Below are 23,538 nucleotides of genomic sequence, written 5' to 3' on the forward strand. Positions count from 1 at the left end.
ATTTAATCAAATTTAATTTAATGTATGTATAAAAATAATGACACGGTAATAAATCTGTTTATTCTAAACTACTGATTAAACTATCTGTTAGAATACAAGGAGATATAAGGCGTCAAAGTCGACCACCTCTGGTTTGCATAACTTTATAGAACTCGTAACAAATATGTACAGAAAATATCCACTTATTTCTAATATACTGCCAATGTTTTTACATATTTCGTCAACAGGGCTGATGCACTTGTAAATGAAGATAACACCTTTTAATGGCATAATTCTCTTGAGGGGTAAAGAACTTAATTCATACAAACTTCATTTAAATGCCAAAGAAAGATGGTATAGAGTACCGACTTGCAAGACCAGAAAAATCTGGGCCAAATACATCTGCCCAAAAGTTGTGAAAATAGTATGTGTACATGCTAAAAGGTTAAGCATCCCTTAAGCGTCCACTGAACATCATCTCCGTGAATGTCCACCATTTGGGGGCCTAAGTGTAGAATTCTTGGGCAACAAATACTTATCGACACAACCTATCAAGTGGCGATTTAGGACAAATCCAAATTAATTAAAGCAACAGGATGGCTGGAGAATGACGACGTCCAAGGAACATAAGACGAATGATAGGATGGACACAAGGTACCACAATGAGACCCACGTTTGTACCCAAGTGAGCTTAGCTTCGGGCCAATTTAACCTACTCAAAGAATTAATAGAACATTTAACAATCAAACGCAAAAGTTGTGAATTTTTTGTACCTAAATAGAATTAAAATGGAAATTTTTAAATATATTTTGAGAATTGTTGTAAAAATATTAATATTAAAACAAAATTAATAAAAAGACAGAAACAAAAAAACGATAAGCAAAACAAATAAACATGAAAATACGATCCACAAACAGCTGTGAGTACAAAGTGGTTCCTATGTTGCCAGATTTAACGATTTTTGACTTACATTTTACGATTTATTTACAAGAAATTGTAATAGAACAAATATTTTTGTTGGCTACCGATTCAAAATGGTAAAAAGGTAACGGTAACGCTAAATTGGAATAAATCATCTTTATTTCAATAAACTCAATTATTGAAATAAAAAATTTAATATCGGTGGTATTCACTACGATTATTGAATATTTATGAATTTTTTATATAATTTTATAAAAATCTAGTGCTTGCTTTATAAATAAATGTTATTTTCGGTCCATGTTCTTAAACGATTCAAATACGTGTTCTTGTTATCAAACTCAAAATGCTTTAAAAATACATATTACTAAATTTTTTACTCGGATTTCGCCCAATCTACTCCCTATTAGTAAAGGGCGTGTAAAAATGTTTACATTATACCGCTAATACCATCTATATATACAGTGGTGGTCAAAACATATGCAACCAGCAACAGAATTTTACAAAAGTGGTTTAAACTACTTTAAGATGTAAACAAAAATATTCATTTGCTTATAATATTTTTTAATTAATGCTTTAAAAATAAGAATATGAAATTTAATTCAGAACTTTTTGCATTGAAAAGAAAAAAAATTTAAAAAACTACCTATGGGTTGATATTTCAATGGCCAAAACATATGCAACTAATTGCTTTTAAAACATTTCTGTCTACAAAACTTAATATTTCGTGGCAAATCCTATATTTTCAATGGCGGCCTTACATCGGCAAGGCTGTGAAGCTATCAAATTGGCAATAAAATTTGCAGGAATAGCGTTCCAAGCATCTACCAATCCTTGAAACATAATATCTGAATTAGTTCAATTTTCGGTGTCGATTCTTTGATTAACGATTGCCCAAATGTTCTCAATGGGATTTAGATCTGGTAATTGTGGTGGCCATTCCATTACCGAAACTCTTTCTTGTGCTAACAACGATTTAACAACATGTGAAGAGTGCTTTGGGTCGTTACAGTGCTGAATAACTCATCCAAGAGGCTTATTATCCTCAGAATTTGGAAGCATTACTCTTTCCAAGATGTCTCTATAGATAAATCCATCCATTATTTCATTAATTTAGAGCGATGGGCCAACTCCAGCAGCAGAAAAACAACCCCCATACCATTACGTTGCATCCTGCATGCTTCACCGACGATTTCCCTACGCGCAAAAACCGCTTATATTAAAAGAAACGTTTGAAGTTTGCTATGGAGTATTTAAATTGGCCAGAAAACAAATGGACGACTGTCCTATTTAGCGACGAATCCGAATTTAATATCATCGGAAGTGATTTCATGTGTTACGTAAGACGACCACTTAACACGCGGCTTCAAGCACATACTGCAAAAAGACACTGAAACATGGAGGATGCAACGTAATGGTATGGGGGCAGTTTTTCTACTGCTGGAGTTGGCCCATCGCTCTAAATTAATGAAATAATGGATGGATTTATCTATAGAGACATCTTGGAAAGAGTAATGCTTCCAAATTCTGAGGATAATAAGCCTCTTGGATGAGTTATTCAGCACTATAACGACCCAAAGCACTCTTCACATGTTGTTAAATCGTTGTTAGCACAAGAAAGAGTTTCGGTAATGGAATGGCCACCACAATTACCAGATCTAAATCCCATTGAGAACATTTGGGCAATCGTTAATCAAAGAATCGACACCGAAAATTGCACTAATTCAGATATTATGTTTCAAGGATTGGTAGATGCTTGGAACGCTATTCCTGCAAATTTGATTGCCAATTTGATAGCTTCACAGCCTTGCCGATGTAAGGCCGTCATTGAAAATATAGGATTTGCCACGAAATATTAAGTTTTATAGACAGAAATGTTTTAAAAGCAATTAGTTGCATATGTTTTGGCCATTGAAATATCAACCCATAGGTAGTTTTTTAAATTTTTTTTCTTTTCAATGCAAAAAGTTCTGAATTAAATTTCATATTCTTATTTTTAAAGCATTAATTAAAAAATATTATAAGCAAATGAATAATTTTGTTTACATCTTAAAGTAGTTTAAACCACTTTTGTAAAATTCTGTTGCTGGTTGCATATGTTTTCACCACCACTGTATGTATAAAAAACGGCTGGACCGATTTTGATAAAATTTTCACGGAATCATCAGAAAAGGGTAGCGTTTCGGTCTGTGGGTGGAAGGTCGTGGCAAAATCAATATTTTTTCACTATACCGCTAATGACATAAAAAAAAAGATTATTGTATAATTGTTGATCGACCTTTTCTTCAATTCTTGTAGATAGTTTATTTAGTTTCCTATATACACGCCGATGAAACCGATATTTTTTCTGTGTGTACGATTTTCTTATTGTACAGTGTAATTAATATAAAAACTTATTCAAATTTCAACAAAAAAACTAACGTCACAGTTGAACAGATGCAGTGTAAATATTTGTTTTTAAAATTACGATTTTTTTGGAGTAAAAGTAAGTCAAATTTATATTATTTTATTAGTCAGTAATTATAGTTTTTCTGTAACTAAAATTTAATATTTATAAAAAACGTTTCGGGTTAATTAAATACATTATTATAAATTTCGTATTTAAAAAAAAAAAATAATGAAATCCCAGTATTCCCCAAAAAAACTGTTAAAAATTCCAACTACGGTATTTTAATACCCTACACCATGAGTGTAAGCGTGTAAGTATATAAGCTTGCCATTTCGTTTGTAATTTCTACATTTTTCATTTGCGACCTCATAAAGTATATATATTCTGGATCGTTATAGATAGAATTTGATCACAATTATTTCGCTCGTTCTTTTGCTTTTAAGTTCTTTACCGCTTCTACGACTTCAACCCAGCATTAGCTTTGGGTAGACCTTTTTTCCTTCCAGGTTTTCTTTCAATGTTCTAGTCTTCCTTGTACTGTTTAATGACTTTGGAAACAGTATAACGGTATTTAACACTCTGTAATCTCATCTTGTATTTTAACAGGGCTAAAATTTTGATACAAATTTTTGTTTTAGGAACTCAATAAATATGTAATAAAATCTTTATTTATTAATGAAACTCATTGAAATTCCAATGTTTTTTAAATATGTCATTCTAAATAACTAAAACTGTAAAAAAATTTTTAAAAGGTCAAAGGAAATCCCGCAATTCCTAAAAATTGGAGTGAAAATCCCAAAAATGGTATTTGTTACAATTTTGCCCATAGGGTCCTTACTTCTTTTGTGGCTGGGAAAACACTTTGGGATTAAATACGGAATCATCCAAAGCTGCTTTCCGTTTTCTGATCCCAGCTTTGGGATTTTAGAACATGTGGCCCAAAGTTTAAATTTTAATAAAAAAATTGGTCAAATTACTAAGGGCGACATATTCGAAAAATAGGACACATTTTTTATACCAAAATGTTCTCCGTAAAGATACCTTACAGAAAAACATAAAATTGTTATATGTTCTTAAAGAAAGTTTTTTTTAATAAAAAAGGGTTAAAATAGCATAAATCTACTATATTTTTAAATTGAAAATCGTTTATTTTTGGATCCATAATTGATATTGCTCTGAAATCGTTTGTATATTATTCGTAATTTAGTTGTCTAACTAGCAAAAAGAAAACCATATTTTATCTAAAAAAAATATTATATTTTGTGTTTGTTTATTTTAAAATCATGTATAATTTTATTTAGGGTATTTGAAAGTGTGTGTTTACTGTACAATGATCACTCTTAAATATAAATATTTATAAAGTTTTATAATACAGCAAATTTTTGTTAATAATTTCACTTTGTTCTCTTATAGGTTTTTGTACAATAATTCCCAGTACGTTTGTTTATAAACAAAAAATACAAGTAATTTTATTGTTTGAAAAACTGCAAATATGTTTAATTCCAGAGATTGTTTTTTTTTTAATTTGGAACAAAAACTAACATAAACACACTTTTATAGAATTTATTAATTTTTAATATACAACAAATGTTAAGAGTTCGAACAAATCAATCAATCAATTATTGACTGGCTGGCTGGCACAACTAAGTAAAAGTTCATTTGAGCAGAGGCAATTCATTCAACGAACAGAACTCAAACCAGACAGATCGTTTTCATTTGAAAGTATAATTGAAAAAAAATGAATTACCCACAATTACTATTAAAAATATTTTTATTAATAGTTAATGTTTTATTAATAAAAGGAGGTATGTAATAAAATGAATCATTTAATAATTTGTTATACATTTGTAGTAAATATTTTAATCATAAAATTATTCAACAGATCACCATAAACATAGTGGTCATAATTATGGCAGCTTTTATTCAAAGTTATCGACGATCACGTATGATTATTTGGGAAATTGTTATGTGGAAGCAGCTCATCATAAAGGACGCTGCATACGTTACCAGGAATGTGAGAGTGCAGTGAAGGCCTGGCAAAAATATCAACAATTTCCTATTTCCTGCTATTACACCAGTTATGAGAATTATGTTTGCTGTCCAGAGGCTTTTGTTAAATCGAAAAAACGAAAATCAACCACGCCTTCCCCACCACCAATTCCCTATTATCTTTACTATAACAATCCATTTTATGCCAAAGCATCTAGTGTAAATCTAGTCCAGGAAGAGAGAATAAGTGAAAAGGAATGTGCTTCAATATATACTAATCTAGGCAATCAGTATACTGTTCAACATCAACATCGTTCTAAAAGGAATGCTAATAGTACAGATCCATTACTCAGTGTAGATGATGCTCAAGAACCTGTTCAAGAAGAAACCATTAAAAGAGTTAAAGTAGTCGAATCTCAAGCAGTGGGCGGTATACCAACATATGCCAATGAATTTCCCTATATGGTAAGAGAAAAATAAGAAATTACTTTTCCTTATATGGTTCTGAATTGGTTCAAAATTGTTTAAAGTTAAAGTCATGATTCCTATTTCTTATAGTGCGCTCTTGGCTGGCGTAAATTTTCTTCCAAAAACTCTGAAGTTTCCTATAATTGTGGTTGTGTTTTAATAGCTCGCAAATATGTTTTGACTGCTGCCCACTGTGCCACCTTAGGAGGGTATGTTTTGCAACTAGTTTTTCAATAGTTTTAATAATATTTTTATTTTCAATATTTAAAGTGAATCCCCTTCAATAGTACGTTTGGGTGGCGTAGACTTAGACAAGCCTGGCGCAGAAATTATCAAAATTCAACGCATTATTCAGCATCCAGATTACGAATCGCAATTGGCCTATAATGATATTGCTATAGTGAAATTGCAAAAGGGATCCAGGTTAGTATTTTATAAACAAATATTCGTGAAAATAAAGTGTAATAATAGACTAACAAACAAAGCTTAACTTACTAAAATCTTAATTCGGAATTATAAAATGTCAGCAGTTCATACCATAAATCCAATCCCAAATAACTAATTCTTTAGCTTCATTCAAAGGCTTTTATTTAAATAGAATTGAAAAAGAATGAGATTTCAATAATTTGGGAAATCGGGATTAATTCAAAAATTTCCCGGGATCCCGGGAATTCCCGCCTAGAACCAATTATTCAATTTTAAGAATGTAGACTTCGTTAAAAAGCTAAAAAATGTCTTTGGCTTTAAAATGTAATTGGATACAAATTAAAAAATCCAATACAAATTTAATATACAGAGAAAAAATTACTCGATTTCTAATTTTGGTTATATACGAACCTGTCACCACTTGTCATTTGTATCGGAATGGCTCTATTAAATTTGGTTGGTTTACGTGGTAGTTCACTACGTGCGAACAATCAAGTAGAGTCGAAGGGACCCCGTTTTGATAAAAACTCTATTAGATTAAGTTATAACTTCATTAGATTCCAATTAATTCTGTTAATTCGCAAAAAATAAAAAAAATATTTTTTTTAATTTTAAATTGGCAAAACAAAACATTGCTTATTAAATCAAAAATTAAGTAAAGATGTTAATTAAAACTTGAAGAAAAGTCAATAATATTAAACAAAATTCTATTCCAAGGAAGGTGGTTTTATTCCAAAAATGTTCGTTTTACTCCTTGTGAAAAAGCTAAATACTAAAATAATTCCACTTTCGATCAAAATATAGTGAACTTGTTATTGGTCTATTTGGGTTAAATCTTTATTGTTGTATAAATCTTCTGCATTTGTTTTGGAGCTTTAAGCATATTTTAGAGAAAGTCAAGTTCAAAAAACAGCACATAAAACTAAGGAAAATAATTTCCGGGAATTCTCGCACAATTTCCCGGGATTTCGCGATTGAAAATTTTGCGGAATTCCTGGGATTTTAATTAAAGAAAACTTGAATGGTTTAATAAGGAATTCATTTTATAAAGAATGAATATTCCAAGGAATGAATTAAATAAATTTCAAATTTTTAAACATATATTAAAAATCGTATATTCTGAAAATACTTTAAAATTTATGAATATTTTTGATTTTTTTTTTAAAAATTTTTGAATTCGAAATTGAAAATGTAAGATATTGACCAGAAATTTGTTTAGGTTTAAAATTAAAGGTATTGATAGTTATTTAAAGACAGATTTTTATAATTTTTAATATAAAAATTCTAAGATATCTGGGGAAATCTGTATATCGTCTCTGCTGTTTATAAAGATCTAGAATTTAAAGGGAATATAAATTATTATTACAGAAATTACAAATGAAGAACTTTACAACTCATTGTGAACGGTGTAGAAATATCTCCAAATATTTGTTATAAAATATTCTTACATTTTGCTTTATAAAACTAATAGAGAAAATATTAATAATAATTTTAGCTACACACCTGCTTGTTTGTGGACCAAAGTGGGTTTGCCTCAACAAACTTTAACAGCTATGGGTTATGGTCATACAAAATTTGGTAAGATATCATCTATTTTAAAACTCAAAATTATTGTAAAAATTATTTAAAAAAAACTATGATTTTAGCTGGTCCCATTTCAAATACTCTTCTCAAAGTCTATCTCAATGTTTTAACAAATCAAAATTGTAATCCATATTACACCAAAGAGGATAAACTGAAAAACGGCATAAGTCTGGGACAAATATGTGCTGGAGATCCTCAAGGCAAAATGGATACATGTCAGGTAATATTAAACAAAGTTTAGCTTTGATTTATTTCTAAAAAAAATGTATAATTTAATTTATATTACAGGGTGATTCTGGTGGTCCTTTGATAATGAAGGAATCTAAATATAATACTCAAGTACCCTTTATAGTCGGTTTGACTTCATTTGGAGAGGGTTGTGCTACAAATATACCCAGTGTTTATACTAGAATATCGTATTTTATTGATTGGATAGAAGAGATAGTGTGGAAATCAAGATGAATAAGACTTTTGCAAAAAGTTATTGAATTTATTAAAGCAAATTAAGGTTTTTTAAAAAAACCTTAATTTGCTTTAATAAAAAAAAAACTTTTTTTAATAGTTTATCTTGCTTATCAGGTTATTTTAAATAAAGTATTATAATTTGTTTAAAATTATGAAAATGGTTTTAAATTGTTTAAAAATTGCTTCTAAATTTTATAGTTTTCAATCTAATACTCCAGCAGTTAAGCAAGTAAAGTATCCCTTATAGACAGTAATTATCACTAATATCTTCTTAGGTTTTTACGGAATGAAAAATTGACCGCGCCCAAATTTACGCCCACTTTTTTCGATTTATCTAAAATCGGAAAACGACTACACCGATTTGGGTAATTTTTTGTTTAAATGTATACAGTAATCTAATTTAACTTTTTACTGAAAACAAATTGACCACGCCAATTTTTTTTCGAATATGTATCTCAAATCGCAGGACTTCTTTCATCTTCTTCCACTTATTAAATACATCTGCAAAATACATCGATCTGTGAGCACTCATATTTCAGACCAAAATTCGATTACTTATATAAAAACTCCCAATATCTTAAATCATTAATAATTGGCCAATAAGCGTTTAATCAAGAAAAGAGCTCGATCTGTGATCACTTTATATAAAAACTCACTATATCTAAAATCGCTAATAACTTGGCCAATAAGCGTTTAATAAAGAAAATCAGCTCGATCTGTGATCACTCATACTTCTGAACAAAAATCGATTTTATATAAAAACTCACAAATCATAATAATAATCTGACAAAAAAATAAACTTGGCCAATAAGCGTTTAATCAAGAAAAGCAGCTCGATCATATTTCTGACCAAAAATCGAGTTTTTATATAAAAACTCAAAATATCTAAAATCGCTAATAACTTGGCCAATAAGCGTTGAATCAAGAAGAGGAGTTCGATCTGTGACCACTCATATTTCTGACCAAAAATCTATTTTTTATATAAAAACTCAAAATATCTAAATTCGTTAATAACTTGGCCAATAAGCGTTTAATCAAGAAAAGAAGCTCGATCTGTGATCACTCATATTTCTGACCAAAAATCGATTTTTTATATAAAACCTCAAAATATCTAAAATCGCTAATAACTTGGCTAATAAGCATTTAATCAAGAAAAGAAGCTCGATCTGTGATCACTCATATTTCTGACCAAAAATTGATTTTTTATATAAAAACTCAAAATATCTAAAATAGCTAATAACTTGGCCAATAAGCGTTTAATCAAGAAAAGAAGCTCGATCTGTGATCACTCATATTTCTGACCAAAAATCGATTTTTATATAAAAACTCAAAATATCTAAAATAGCTAATAACTTGGCCAATAAGCATTTAATCAAGAAGAGGAGCTCGAACTGTGATCACTCATATTTCTGACCAAAAATCAATTTTTTATATAAAAACTCAAAATATCTTAATTCGTTAATAACTTGGCCAATAAGCGTTTAATCAAGAAAAGAAGCTCGATCTGTGATCACTCATATTTCTGACCAAAAATCGATTTTTTATATAAAAACTCAAAATATCTAAATTCGTCAATAACTTGGCCAATAAGCGTTTAATCAAGAAAAGAAGCTCGATCTGTGATCACTCATATTTCTGACCAAAAATCGATTTTTTATATAAAAACTCAAAATATCTAAATTCGTTAATAACTTGGCCAATAAGCGTTTAATCAAGAAAAGAAGCTCGATCTGTGATCACTCATATTTCTGACCAAAAATCGATTTTTTATATAAAAACTCAAAATATCTAAATTCGTTAATAACTTGGCCAATAAGCGTTTAATCAAGAAAAGAAGCTCGATCTGTGATCACTCATATTTCTGACCAAAAATCGATTTTTTATATAAAAACTCAAAATATCTAAATTCGTTAATAACTTGGCCAATAAGCGTTTAATCAAGAAAAGAAGCTCGATCTGTGATCACTCATATTTCTTAACAAAAATCGATTTTTTATATAAAAACTCAAAATATCTAAATTCGCTAATAACTTGGCCAATAAGCGTTTAATCAAGAAAAGAAGCTCGATCTGTGATCACCAGGGAAACCGGAAATATGCTCTAAAAAAAGCGTTTTAGGCGCTTTAAATATGCAGTAAAAACTTTAAAATATGCTCTTAAAATTTCAAAAATATGCTCTTAAAAAAACAAACTTTTACATAATTTTTAACCAAAAACAAATTTACTTAAATTTTCAAATAAAAATCGTTGTCTATTGGATCTGAAAACATTTTTAAACATAGAAAATGTTCTTTCGACATCAACTGATGTTACAGGAGCAAATTTAAAAGACAATATTTCTTTAACACTTAGAACGGTTAAGTTTGAATTAGAACTAAAATTTGATATTTAGATGGAGCTATTATTAAAATAGTGCTTATTTGATATTAAAACAAGAGAGCTATATTCGGCTGTGCCGAATCTTATATACCCTTCACCTAATTATACTTCAAAATAAAAAATTTAAATATTTTTAGGTGAACAAAATTTTTTTTTCAGTTTTTTCATTTTTTGGATAAAATTTTTTTTCGAATTTTATTTAAATTTTAAAAAAAAATTCTGTTTTTTAAATTTTTTTTTGGTGAAAAGCCATCTATTTTTCAATTTTGAATTTTAAACAAAGGAAGTAAAAACCTGTCACACAACAGCGAAAAATAAGTAAGACAAAATTTGTTTTTGATAAACTCAAAATATACTATTAAACAGTAAAATATGCTCTAAAAACGCAAAATATGACATAAATATACTCCTAAAACAAATATATGCAAAAATATGTATTTAAGGGTAAAATATGCAAAAATATGTACTAACAAATCGATGCCAAATTCGTTAATAACTTGGCCAATAAGCGTTTAATCAAGAAAAGAAGCTCGATCTGTGATCACTCATATTTCTGACCAAAAATCGATTTTTTATATAAAAACTCAAAATATCTAAATTCGTTAATAACTTGGCCAATAAGCGTTTAATCAAGAAAAGAAGCTCGATCTGTGATGACTCATATTTCTGACCAAAAATCGATTTTTTATATAAAAACTCAAAATATCTAAATTCGTTAATAACTTGGCCAATAAGCGTTTAATCAAGAAAAGAAGCTCGATCTGTGATCACTCATATTTCTGACCAAAAATCGATTTTTTATATAAAAACTCAAAATATCTAAATTCGCTAATAACTTGGCCAATAAGCGTTTAATCAAGAAAAGAAGCTCGATCTGTGATCACTCATATTTCTGACCAAAAATCGATTTTTTATATAAAAACTCAAAATATCTAAATTCGTTAATAACTTGGCCAATAAGCGTTTAATCAAGAAAAGAAGCTCGATCTGTGATCACTCATATTTCTGACCAAAAATCGATTTTTTATATAAAAACTCAAAATATCTAAATTCGTTAATAACTTGGCCAATAAGCGTTTAATCAAGAAAAGAAGCTCGATCTGTGATCACTCATATTTCTGACCAAAAATCGATTTTTTATATAAAAACTCAAAATATCTAAATTCGTTAATAACTTGGCCAATAAGCGTTTAATCAAGAAAAGAAGCTCGATCTGTGATCACTCATATTTCTTAACAAAAATCGATTTTTTATATAAAAACTCAAAATATCTAAATTCGCTAATAACTTGGCCAATAAGCGTTTAATCAAGAAAAGAAGCTCGATCTGTGATCACTCATATTTCTGACCAAAAATCGATTTTTTATATAAAAACTCAAAATATCTAAATTCGTTAATAACTTGGCCAATAAGCGTTTAATCAAGAAAAGAAGCTCGATCTGTGATCACTCATATTTCTGACCAAAAATCGATTTTTTATATAAAAACTCAAAATATCTAAATTCGTTAATAACTTGGCCAATAAGCGTTTAATCAAGAAAAGAAGCTCGATCTGTGATCACTCATATTTCTGACCAAAAATCGATTTTTTATATAAAAACTCAAAATATCTAAATTCGTTAATAACTTGGCCAATAAGCGTTTAATCAAGAAAAGAAGCTCGATCTGTGATCACTCATATTTCTGACCAAAAATCGATTTTTTATATAAAAACTCAAAATATCTAAATTCGTTAATAACTTGGCCAATAAGCGTTTAATCAAGAAAAGAAGCTCGATCTGTGATCACTTATATTTCTGACAAAAAAAAAAAAAGATTTTTTATATTCGAAAAGGAGCTCGATCTGTGATCACTCATATTTCTGACCAAAAATCGATTTTTTATATCTAAATTCGCTAATAACTTGGCAAAAAATCACAATATCTAAATTCGCTAATAACGTTGTAGCAGCAGCGATTGCTGAGTTGACAGCCCTTGGCCGAGTGAACTCGGGTCAAAATATGATATATTTTGGTTATTTGATACGTATGTATGTGTAGAGAGAAGTCAATTGGTTACTTTATACATCCCAAGTAATCTAGCATGATGACAATTGTCACTTAAGTGTCTCAAATTAATCTACAGTTTATTCCCTTTAAACATTTATTATGTGCTGGAGTTTTTTGTGAGTAATTCGTACCCACGGGTATTATATAAATTATTTCTCAGTTTTTCTTTTTTGCTTTACCCACCAGAAGTAATATATTGTAGAGTTTTCGGAGAAAGGTTTGTTTACAAGCAATCGGTTAATGGATTGGATAAGAGATGTCTGTTTAACTGAATATTTGAGTGCAATTAGCACCCGTACATGTTAAAATAATTATAGTTATGTAGCTGATCAAGTAACCAGTAAGTAACTGACTCTATGTAACTGGCATGTGAATCCAATGCGTTGTCTACTTTGGATCAGCTATCAGACAGCTTCACTGTAATAAAAATGGACAATTGACCCCATTTTTAAACACAATACTACTACTGGCCACAGTTTCTCAAAAATTTCATATTACTTTTGACAAAATCAAGTATTCGAATGTAAACTAACTGATGGGTTATTTCGTAATTCATTTCGAAAAGATAATCGTTTGAATTTCTAATTTGTCTTAATTTCATTTAATCTTTTGAAACCCCCTAGAAATTAAAAGCATTGTACAATATTTTTTCGAAAAATCACAGAAAAATTTATTATTAAAAATCTTGTTTTTCTTATATTTTATTGGTCATTTCTTGTTCGATTCTTTAAAACACACACAAAAAATATATTTTACATTTACGTTTATTCTACATTTTAAATTTATTTCATAATTTCCACAATTAAATCAGCCCCTGAATACTATCTTTTCAATCCAGTCCAAATAAGAATAAATTTTCGTATAAACACCCGGTGCATTGGGTGCTGCACAAAATTTACCAAACGATGTGATGCCAATAATAAATTTAACACAATTAAATTCCGGCAGTTCTGCATGCAATGGACCGCCAGAATCTCCCTGGCACGTATCCTTACCGCCCTCCAAATGGCCAGCGCAAAATTGGCCCTCTATTATGCCGCGAGGCAAACGTCTTTCTTTGCGATAGATTTCCTTGCATGTCTTTTGATCGATAATATTTAGATCGACCTTTTGCAGCTCATCGGATTTGGGACCCAAAAACTCAGTACGGCCCCAACCAGTGGCTATAGCTGTAGACATGTCTAAATCGGGTAATTGCCAAAGGCATGCGGGTTGTATGTGCTGTGAAAAACGTACACGTTTAGTGAGTTTCAGTAGCGCTATATCATGGTAGTATGAGGAGGAACGATATTTGGGATGTAGTATAATAATGAGGATTTTTATGTCCTGTTGCTCGTGGGTGGTGCGATTGAGATTTTCTGTACCCAATCGTACCATATCGGGTGGTTTGCTGTAAACAAAAACATTAGTTATATCCGTTTCAATAAACTTTGGATGAGAAAAATATAAATTTCGAAAAGTTTCAAATCGATTCGTCTATGAGTTTCTGTCATGGATTCATTCAATTGGTTTTTAATAAATGTGGTACCCACTTGCCCTTTGGCAATTGATATTCATTGTATAATACTACTAAGGAATTAAGCCTCTGAACTAATTTTATTTCGAAATTTCAATTATTAAGAATTAATTCTATGGAACTTTTAAAAATACATACCCTCCTGATGTAGCACAATGAGCGGCCGTCAACACAAATAGATCACTGACTAGAGTACCGCCACAGCCCCATTTCAGTTCTTTATCACTTTGAGTCCACCCCAAAGCGGCCTAAATATGTTTAACAAATTTCTTCGTTATCAATATTTTTAAATTATAAAAATTATAATAATAACACATTACCATATGAGGATATTCATCTCTTTGGGTAATTTCTCCACCCACAATTAATGGTATACTGGCTACACACATTTTACCCGAAAAGTTTCGCGGTAAACCTAATTTAATGCCCCTAACAGCATCATGATATTCTTGGCATTCTATTAATTACAAAAAATTTATTTTAAATATTTATTTTTCCAAGCTGTTAAGTACTTTTTAAACTCACTCTGTGCACTAATCCGCTGATCATCAATATGTTTATCGGCCAGGGGACAACATATCACTGGTATATTCTTGCGATACGTACAAATATCGATTTTAGTACCGTGTACCCGATATTCACGTATAACATGCAGACACTGATAGGCCAATATACAATAACCACTACGTCCATCAAAACTGCGTCGACAGAAGGAGCCCTCTTCTCTGCGCTGTGGTCCATTATTGAACTTATTAAAGTTATTGGTGTGTAGGGGATTTCCAGCACCACTTTTGGAAGAAAATTGAATTTTTTTACCCTGAGGATTAACAAAAGGATTTGGTTTTAACATTGGAGCTGGATTTAAAGGAGTTACATTGGCCGTTGCATCGTCCAAATCGCTGGTTAATTTATTTGGAAATACCGCTGGCACTAAGGGAGGTTTGAAAAATAATACCGGTTTAACACTGGGGACCATAAAAGGTTTCATGGTCGTTGTTGGTGCAGTGATGGTGGTAGTCGTTGTTGTTGACAGTGGTGCTGGTGGCGGCATTAATATCGGCACTGTTACCGGTGCTAAATAATAGGCGGCCGGCTGTGGCAAAGGTGGTTGTGCTGAGGGTGCATTTGGTATTTCCATATCTGGTGGCTTGGGTGGCCATTCGTTTTGCATGGTGTATCTGGTGGTTTGATAATAATGATACACTTGTGGCGCATCTAAAGCTAATAATAATATAATATATAAATTAATTCTTATTGTTGCCTTCATAGGAGTATCGTCTTACCAGGCATGGGTCTAACTAATAAATTGTACACTATAAAAATTATATTTAACTTAACAAATATCATTTGGTCTCTTTATTCTTATAAAATAAAAGTGCTTTACGAATAATAGTCAATAACAATTATTATTACTATTGTTTGTGTTTTGTTTTGTTTGTTTTTCAGTTAATGGACATGTTTATGCATGTCAGATTTGACAGTGGCTCTGTTCTCTCAGATCTTATTTGTAGCTAAGGTAAACAAATAATCAGTAATCTTATGTTAAACTGTTATACTGATAAACTTAAGGAAATGTTTTTAAATTACTAAAGGAATTTTTTAATAGTATTTGATTCCGCTATATTAATTAAGGTGTGTATGTCATTGTTTACCAATGTTTCTCGCATTTTTTTGATTCTGAAATTAAAGAAGAGATAAAAGTTAGTGCTAAAGAAAAATTATATAAAAAACAAGTAAGAGAGCTATATTCGGCTGTGCCGAAATTACAAACGGAATGACAAACTTTTTTTTTTAAATTTATTAGTGAAAAAAATGGAAGGAAAAAAATTTTTTGGTAAAAAAAAATTCGGGTTAAAAAATATTTTTCTCTATTATGACCCATTGTAGGTCCAAATTACTATATCCTTATTATACATCGTTGCAATGGAAATATCTATCATTAGATATCAATATTGTCTATATTAATCCAAATATAGATCAAAAATAGGCCAAAAATCGAGGTTGTCCCGGTTTTTTCTTATATCTCAACCATTTGTGGGCTCGATTTTTAATAGCAGCCGAGCCGGGGGAATTCCCGATATATTGATGTATCAATCATGTTTGTAAGTTATATGGGGGCTACGGAAAGTGGATTTCTACATACAGACGGACATGGCTATATCGACAACGCTATCTATAACGATCCAGAATATATATAATCCAGAATATATACAAATTTAGAAATTACAAACAGAATGACAAACTTATATATACCCTTGCCACTCATGGTGAACATTTATAATAATAGGTTTATGCGACTTAAAGTAGTTTTCGAGATCAGCCCTTATATGGAACCTTTACTACTCAGTTATGGACCGATCCCCACATAATATTGTAGTGTAGCTTCTGTTTTTTATATCATACTACTTTGTTCTGGGGCCGAAATACTACATTCGATAACGTGTAAAATTTATCTTAATTGTGCTTAATTTCATATCAATATAAGCAAATCTATGAGAGATTTATTAGAGTCCCATTGCGTATGGACACTTGTATGGGAGGTCAAATTATGAACCGATTATCACAAATTCAATAGTGTGGCCTCTGCTTATATGACTCTTATTTCTGAAGAATTTTCTCTTAATACCTACAGTTCCTCTCATAACTGTTGGTATTAAGAGAAAATTCTTAATTCTTAATATGAGTTGATGTTATTTTCAAGATTGATAACAATATTTGTAAGAGATTTATGAAAAAATGGACCGATCTACACAAAATATGACAGTGGTTTCTACTTATCTGTAAGTTATTTTTGTATATACATATTAGAGAGGATATTTGTATGAGATCGAGTGTCACTAAATTCAATAATCAACTCAGAAAATTATACTGATTCGATCGGTGTACTTTAAGATGCGACCATTAGTTTTCGCAAACGTATAATCCGTCCTTACTATCGCAATCAAGGCCGTTAGGCGTTAAAGTTATGTTTATTCACATAACGTTAAATATTCAGAATAAACTTCGAATAATATCCAAGAATTTCTGGATAATTATTCCCTACACCACCATAGTTCGTTTGTGCGCAAAGTACAGGTCGCAATTTAAAAGATATTTCGATAAGGTTTGATTTATTAAATTTTTCGGCCCTAGGACGAAACCTATTAAAATCGGTCAATTATTTCACTTAGCCCCCATACAAAAGTCATCCAAAAATAGGACTATTTTGTCAAAAGTCTAATTTATATAGGTATCCCCACAATATATCTCCAAAATTCGATTTATAATTGATCATAGTTCCTGTATAAGGCCCACTTCCGGAAATCACTCACGAGTAAAAGATTATTGAAATATTAAAAGAAAAAGTTTTTGCTTTTACTCAGGGTAGGGTATTATATGGTCGAGCTTAACCGACTTGTTTTAGTTTTGAAATTAACCTATAGTGTCCATACTTAGTTCATAAGAAGACAATGGAGTGGAACCAGTCATATTTCGACTTAAATAATACTTGAAACATTGTTTTCTAAATTAATACTAACCTGTTGCAGGTGAGAGCATCCAAAAATCCTCTAGCTAAAGTGCTGACCAAATGATAATTTATAATATAATTATGCACTAAATAGCCACCATTTAGGCTAAATATAATTTGAGACATTGGGACATTCTTCATAAGCAAGAGAGCCAAATTGGGTTTTCTACCCGTTTTCGATGTTTTAATGCTGCTACATAGCTGTTGCCACAACAACTGAGTGGATAAGACCAAGGAAAACGATATAAAATTAACGCGTTTCACACACATATAGGAGAAGCCGCCTAGGAAAGCAGACAGCACATGTTGGAGATCCAGAGATAAATGAGAGTAATATTTTCGCAACAAGCAGGAAGATAACTGGAAAAAGAAACATATATATATATCATGTAAGGTATTTTATTTCTAATATTTTATAAACTTACCCGATAAATGCCAACATAGGATATAAAAAATCCCGTCATATTAGGTCTAAAGGTCTTAAATTTCTCAATGATTTTCTGCGTTAAACCTTGAGTTCCACGCGGTATTTTACCTCTGATTAACATGGCTAACATATCCAATGGTATACCATAGACCAGATATGATTTCATACCATCCAGCAAAAATTTCCTACACGTTAAATTTGTATGATCACATTTGGTTTTACATTTCCCATGATATTGACCTTTGGTTTCAGGACCTTTGGTTTCATCGTTGCTTAGTGGCTCTTGCTCCCCTTTTCCAGCTGTGGTTGTGGGATTTGTGAATTGTTCATAGGGTTGAATAAACCAATAATCTTTATAAATATTTTTACGTTTGTAGTGTAAAATGATGGCACTATTTAGCATAAATAATATTGTTTGCGCCACGGGTGAATGCAGTATTAAATGCGTGAATATATTAGAATTCTGTCGCAAAAGACCTTCTAATGTCTAAAGGGAAGTTTAGTATGCATTTTAAATAAATTTGAATATTACGAAAATGTTTACTTACTGCTTGTGATGTTGCAGTTGTAAATAATTTCATGACGCGTGCGGGAAACATCCAGCAGAACTGTAGACCAAGCACAGTGGGTACGAAGAGAGTTGTATAAATACGAAAATTGCCCAGGTAGTTCCTAGAGTTATATACAGAAAAATATACTTTAGATGTGAATTATTCAGAGCTTCCAATTAATTAAATTTGATAAAAACTTAAAAAAAATAATTCTCTAACCTCTTTTAAAGTTATGTATTTATGTGTATAGAATTCATTTCTTATTCGTTTAATAAATAACGAAATTACCTTCAAATGTTTTTGTTAATTATAATTATAATTTAACTACTTATCGCCATATATTTTCATTATTTAATTGGGGTCTGTCATATTGTCCTAATATATTATAATAGTTGTTGTTGTGTTTTAAACAAAAAAAAGTATTATTTTATGACAAAACAATAAACATATGGGGGATTCAAACGGTCTGCTATTAGGTCGTATTGTCATAATGTCGTAAAATATTTTTTACGACAATAACCAATATCTAGTCTTATTGGTTTATAACTTTTTTATTTGAAACCCAACAAAAATTTATTTAAACTAAAAAAATATTTTATGACATTATGACAATACGACCTAATAGGAGACCGTTTGAATCCCCCAATAGTCTTATAAGATTAGAAATTTTTTGTTTGAAACACAATTTGCTTAAACTATCATAATATATTAGGACATTATGACAATATGACCAAATAGTAGACCGTGTGAATACCCCAAATTTTTTAAAACTTATTTCGTATTTGGTTTTTGTTTTAAATATTCTAAAAACTCAATAATAGAACATTTTCTTAAGCTAATTTGTAATATGTTTATGGATATTTTAAGACTCAACACATTTTATTAAAATAATTTGTAAAATACTGCAATTGAAGACTAATTTTATAATTCAATAAGAAATTAATTCTAAAAGGAATTCAATACCTTCGAACTACTAAGGATTAATTCCTAATTAATGTTCTAAGGAAATTATGAATTGTTTCGTAACTCATTTTCCTAGCTCTAATGGGGTCTCAAATTTTTTTAAAAAATCGCCAAAAATCCAATTATGATCCGAATGAGCTGAAATTTAAAATAAAAATAGTCCTTGAGAAGATCTACAATAAATAAATTTTTCTCGATCTTTTTATGGTTTTTTAGATATGGCGGGGGTACGGAGGGCCGAAATTTATTTTAAAATATCAGCTATATTGACGATAAAATTCTAAATAAAATAAGAAAAAACTTGGTACCAGTTATCTCGTCCCTATAAAAAGGGCCGTAATTTTTAGGTTTTTTACCAAAAAGGCCCATATATTTTTATATGATCCGGAAAGAGAACTTAATGTTAAAGCGTATAATGTAAAAATTGGCTAACTGAAGTGGACTTAAACCCCAGACTTATCCAAACTAGGCCAATATTTAAATTTTTTTTTCAATATTTTTTCTCTGCGTGTATAGTCTCCATTTATTAGTACTATTGCTTCGTTATGATAAAATTGTTAGTGCTTTTGCTTAGACAACTTTGTCTTGACAACAAATGTCATTTATTGTTATGATGAATATTTGTCAAGTATAGACAATGGGTTAGTTGTTAAGGTAATTGACTTCCCAAAAATATTTCAAAACATAACAGCTTTTTTGTTTATGTTTGTCACGATGGAAAATTTAACAGTTCATATGTAAAATACATGTCGTCTGATAGCACCTTAAGAAATATTTTGACTTTTTCCAGGCTACCTACTCCTGGCAATACAGATCTAAATGTTATTAATAAAATTGCTGAATAAAAGAAAATACTTTTTGTCGTAATCAGTTGGAATCGGTCATGGACCTTTCATTTTGTTTCACAAACAGCATTTGTTCGAATATTGGGTTTTCAAACTGAAGAAAACCTGTTTCAATTTTTAATACTCCCAATAAGCATTTTTATTGTAATTCAAGTTGAATGCAAGTGTAATTCAAAACTTGAATTATAGTCAAGGAATTGAATTACAGTTGTATTACACTTTATTTCAATAGCATTCTCCAGTAAAACGAAAACATAAATTAAATCCATAATTTTTCAAATATTTTTCAGGTTTAAAACATAATTACATATGCATTCAAGTCAAATGCCAACAAAATTACCAAGTGCTTGAATTTTAGGGGCTTTGAATTTTATTGTGCTCTAATTTGAACGGTATTGGTGCAGTCAATTATCTAAATTCAATGAAGTCTGTCTTAATATTGTCATTAAAAGTGTTTTAAATTAGACATTCGTATAAATTCGCAAATTTTCATTTCAAATTTCATTATTTATAGCACTGTAATGTTCGACTTGAATTCAAGTTTCCATTTCACTGGAGAATGCTATTGAATTAAAGCGTAATAATTATTAACAAGTGCATTTCAACCCTTGAAATGTGAATGTATGACTGGAATTTAAATTTGTTTTACACTTGAATTCCAGCGAAAATGCTTATAAGGTATGCATAATTTAATCATAGAGAATTATACATAGAGACTAGACACTCCGATTTGTCAAACAAAAACATTTGATACAAAAACAAAATATATTTACTAGCATGTATTTTGTTGTTGCAAGAGTTAGGTGTTTGACAAATACGTCTCGTCTTTATGTTACTCTATGAATTTTATAAAACTAAACAATTTGAAACGTCTGACATTTTTATTTTACAAATGTTTGTCTTTTAATTTTATTCAATTAGAACCTTAAGCAATATATTATTGTTCATAATAATAAAAACCACGGAAATTTCTAAAATATAGCTCATGAATTCCCCAGAAAATGTTTACCGAATAGGAACCCTAATACAAAGATATACTAAATCACAAACAATAACAAATGTTTAAGTTATTTGAAATCCATTCTATTTACATTAATACCATAAGTAATTTGAAATCTGGGTCTTTTGGTCAAATATATAAAATGAAGCTCTATATAATATTCAAATATTTTAAGTTTTAATTATTTACTAAATGTTTGCTAACCTTAGACAACAAATCATTAGAAACACGCTCGAGGTTGCCATTGAACCCCAACATACTGTTTGTAAATAATATTTGAGGGTACTCAGGAACAATTCTCGATTCATCATTTTATATTTCATCACCAAAGGAGTCTGGAACAAACAAAAACACACAATACGAGCACAGTTAACATTTAGCACAATTTAGCACAACTTCATTATGAATATTTCACTCACTATTAGTAAGGGCGAAAAATATTTTAATCCAGATAAGCCATGATGCAAGATATTGTCTATAAAATATCTTATACATCCCATGCCTGGATGTAATATCGACTGAGAACAGTGATAACAGTTTAAAGGACTAGTAAACACTTTGCTGGGAGCCACCATTTTATTTTAATTTTTTTTAATTTCAAAACGTTTATAAAGCGGAAATTGCACGCGTCTAAAGTTTCAAATTCATTGATAATTTACTCGGCCGAAAGTTAAAGTTAAACTAAACAAGCACTACAAAAAAGTTATACTATCTGTGTCGTTTCTTACAAATACAATATTTTTTTTAAAAAATTAGTGTTTTCTTTTAATTTTGAATTTTTAATTATATTCGTATTCAATTGCCATACCATGAGTACATTAACAGTGAGTAAATATCGTAAATATCGTATACTTTTGGTTTGCTATACTCGCTCAAATGCCCAGAATGTGTCAATATTTGAATAAAACGTGTGAGTAGTGGCCACGGTTAAGCTTAGGATTGTCTAAGCTCCGCTAAACTCAGACGACCATACCACGAAACACTGAAAGAAATAGCAATAAAACAATGAATTTTTGTTTATACGAAAGTGAAAGCTCTCTCATGTTTGGAACACAAAAACAAAAAAGATAATAATAATAAAACAACAAATACAAATTCGTTAATTCAACAAATTGGGTTTGTGAACCCAAAACAATAGTGACGAAATAAAAACCCAAAAAATATTTTGTAATAAAATGTGCAGAAAAAAAGACAAAATAAAATAAAAACATTAACAAAAAATCGAAAAAATACAAAAAAATTTGCGTTAATATTCAAAACAACATTGACCGTGATTTACTTTAATGATGTATCAGATTCCGTTCAGAGTTTCCAAAACTTTAAGGGGACTTTTTGTTTATATTTAGATTGCTATATGCATAAATACTTTAGTTTAAGTTATGCATATAATAATATTTGTTTTATTTAAGCTATAGAATAATTTGTTTATAAGCCGCAGTCTTAAAGTACGGCCAGACACACAGGGCAAATATTTACTCAAAAAAGAAAATATTTACTCAAATATTTTTGAACCCAAACTAGTGTGAATGTTATATAAGAGCAAATGTTATTTTGTTGGAGTAAATCTAATTATACCAAATTTATTGTAATATTTAGTTGTAAAACAAAATTTCAAAATCAAAAAAATAAGTTCCAAAAAATGAATTCCTTTATTATTTTCTTTAAATCTTTTTAAATTTGATTTGTTAATCATCAGATAAAATTAATGTTAACCCTTTCGCTACAAGTTTTAACTGGGGGTGTTAAAAGATGTTTTAAGTACATCATATGGTTGGTATTGATATCAATATTGACTGATATTAATATTAACGTCCTACGTGTGCTGGTTTATCCGTTAACCAAATTAAATTTGTAGTCCTGGAAACTTATCCAGGACTTGTATTTCCCTAATATGTTTCTAAGCATTCTAAATCATTTTTATTACAAAATTATAATTTTTACAAATTTTATATACAAAAAATCGAAGGCACTTTTTTAAAAAAAATGTTTGGATTCAAAAATCTATTTTCACACATTTTCAAATTGCTATCAATCGAACACGCATAACGATAATTCAATGAAATAAATTGTAAACATCTCTAAA

The 23,538-nt window shown here is 29.9% G+C and overlaps 3 protein-coding genes across 3 annotated transcripts in view; 1 reads left to right on the forward strand and 2 right to left on the reverse strand.

Annotated features, from left to right (window-relative positions):
• Positions 1-4,976: 4,976 nt before the first annotated feature.
• Positions 4,977-23,538, forward strand: part of LOC135953576 (uncharacterized) — a 31,895-nt gene continuing 13,333 nt past the window's right edge. Inside the window, exons 1-7 of the mRNA XM_065503529.1 lie at positions 4,977-5,091; positions 5,169-5,740; positions 5,834-5,952; positions 6,014-6,166; positions 7,665-7,747; positions 7,816-7,973; positions 8,042-8,169. Coding sequence (XP_065359601.1) covers positions 5,025-5,091; positions 5,169-5,740; positions 5,834-5,952; positions 6,014-6,166; positions 7,665-7,747; positions 7,816-7,973; positions 8,042-8,169 — 1,280 coding nt within the window. The 5' untranslated portion in view covers positions 4,977-5,024. The remainder of the gene's footprint in view (positions 5,092-5,168; positions 5,741-5,833; positions 5,953-6,013; positions 6,167-7,664; positions 7,748-7,815; positions 7,974-8,041; positions 8,170-23,538) is intronic.
• On the reverse strand, positions 13,369-15,514 carry snk (snake). Its single transcript, XM_065516195.1, has 5 exons — positions 15,445-15,514; positions 14,687-15,382; positions 14,482-14,618; positions 14,300-14,409; positions 13,369-14,035 (listed from the first exon to the last, which is right to left on the reverse strand). The coding sequence occupies exons 1-5, from the start codon at positions 15,506-15,508 to the stop codon at positions 13,453-13,455; spliced, it is 1,590 nt and encodes a 529-aa protein (XP_065372267.1). The 5' UTR covers positions 15,509-15,514; the 3' UTR covers positions 13,369-13,452.
• On the reverse strand, positions 15,484-22,148 carry LOC135964117 (uncharacterized). The gene is made up of 6 exons (XM_065516194.1): positions 21,875-22,148; positions 21,660-21,790; positions 18,645-18,768; positions 18,095-18,583; positions 17,680-18,029; positions 15,484-15,838 (listed from the first exon to the last, which is right to left on the reverse strand). Exons 1-6 carry the CDS (start codon positions 22,028-22,030, stop codon positions 15,748-15,750), a joined length of 1,341 nt encoding a protein of 446 aa, XP_065372266.1. The 5' UTR covers positions 22,031-22,148; the 3' UTR covers positions 15,484-15,747.

Source organism: Calliphora vicina, chromosome 1 (assembly GCF_958450345.1).
Source record: "Calliphora vicina chromosome 1, idCalVici1.1, whole genome shotgun sequence".
In the NCBI taxonomy this organism is placed as follows: Eukaryota; Metazoa; Arthropoda; class Insecta; order Diptera; family Calliphoridae; genus Calliphora; species Calliphora vicina.

Coding starts and splice junctions, on each gene's coding strand:
- snk (XM_065516195.1), bottom strand. CDS start 15,508: ATGATATTTGTTAAGTTAAATATAATTTTTATAGTGTACAATTTATTA. Junction 15,383..15,444: donor ATTAGTTAGACCCATGCCTG/GTAAGACGATAC, acceptor TATTATTATTAG/CTTTAGATGCGCCACAAGTG. Junction 14,410..14,481: donor GAGATGAATATCCTCATATG/GTAATGTGTTAT, acceptor AAACATATTTAG/GCCGCTTTGGGGTGGACTCA.
- LOC135964117 (XM_065516194.1), bottom strand. CDS start 22,030: ATGGTGGCTCCCAGCAAAGTGTTTACTAGTCCTTTAAACTGTTATCAC. Junction 18,769..21,659: donor CTAATGATTTGTTGTCTAAG/GTTAGCAAACAT, acceptor ATATAACTCTAG/GAACTACCTGGGCAATTTTC. Junction 15,839..17,679: donor GATGCTCTCACCTGCAACAG/GTTAGTATTAAT, acceptor CTTTAATTTCAG/AATCAAAAAAATGCGAGAAA.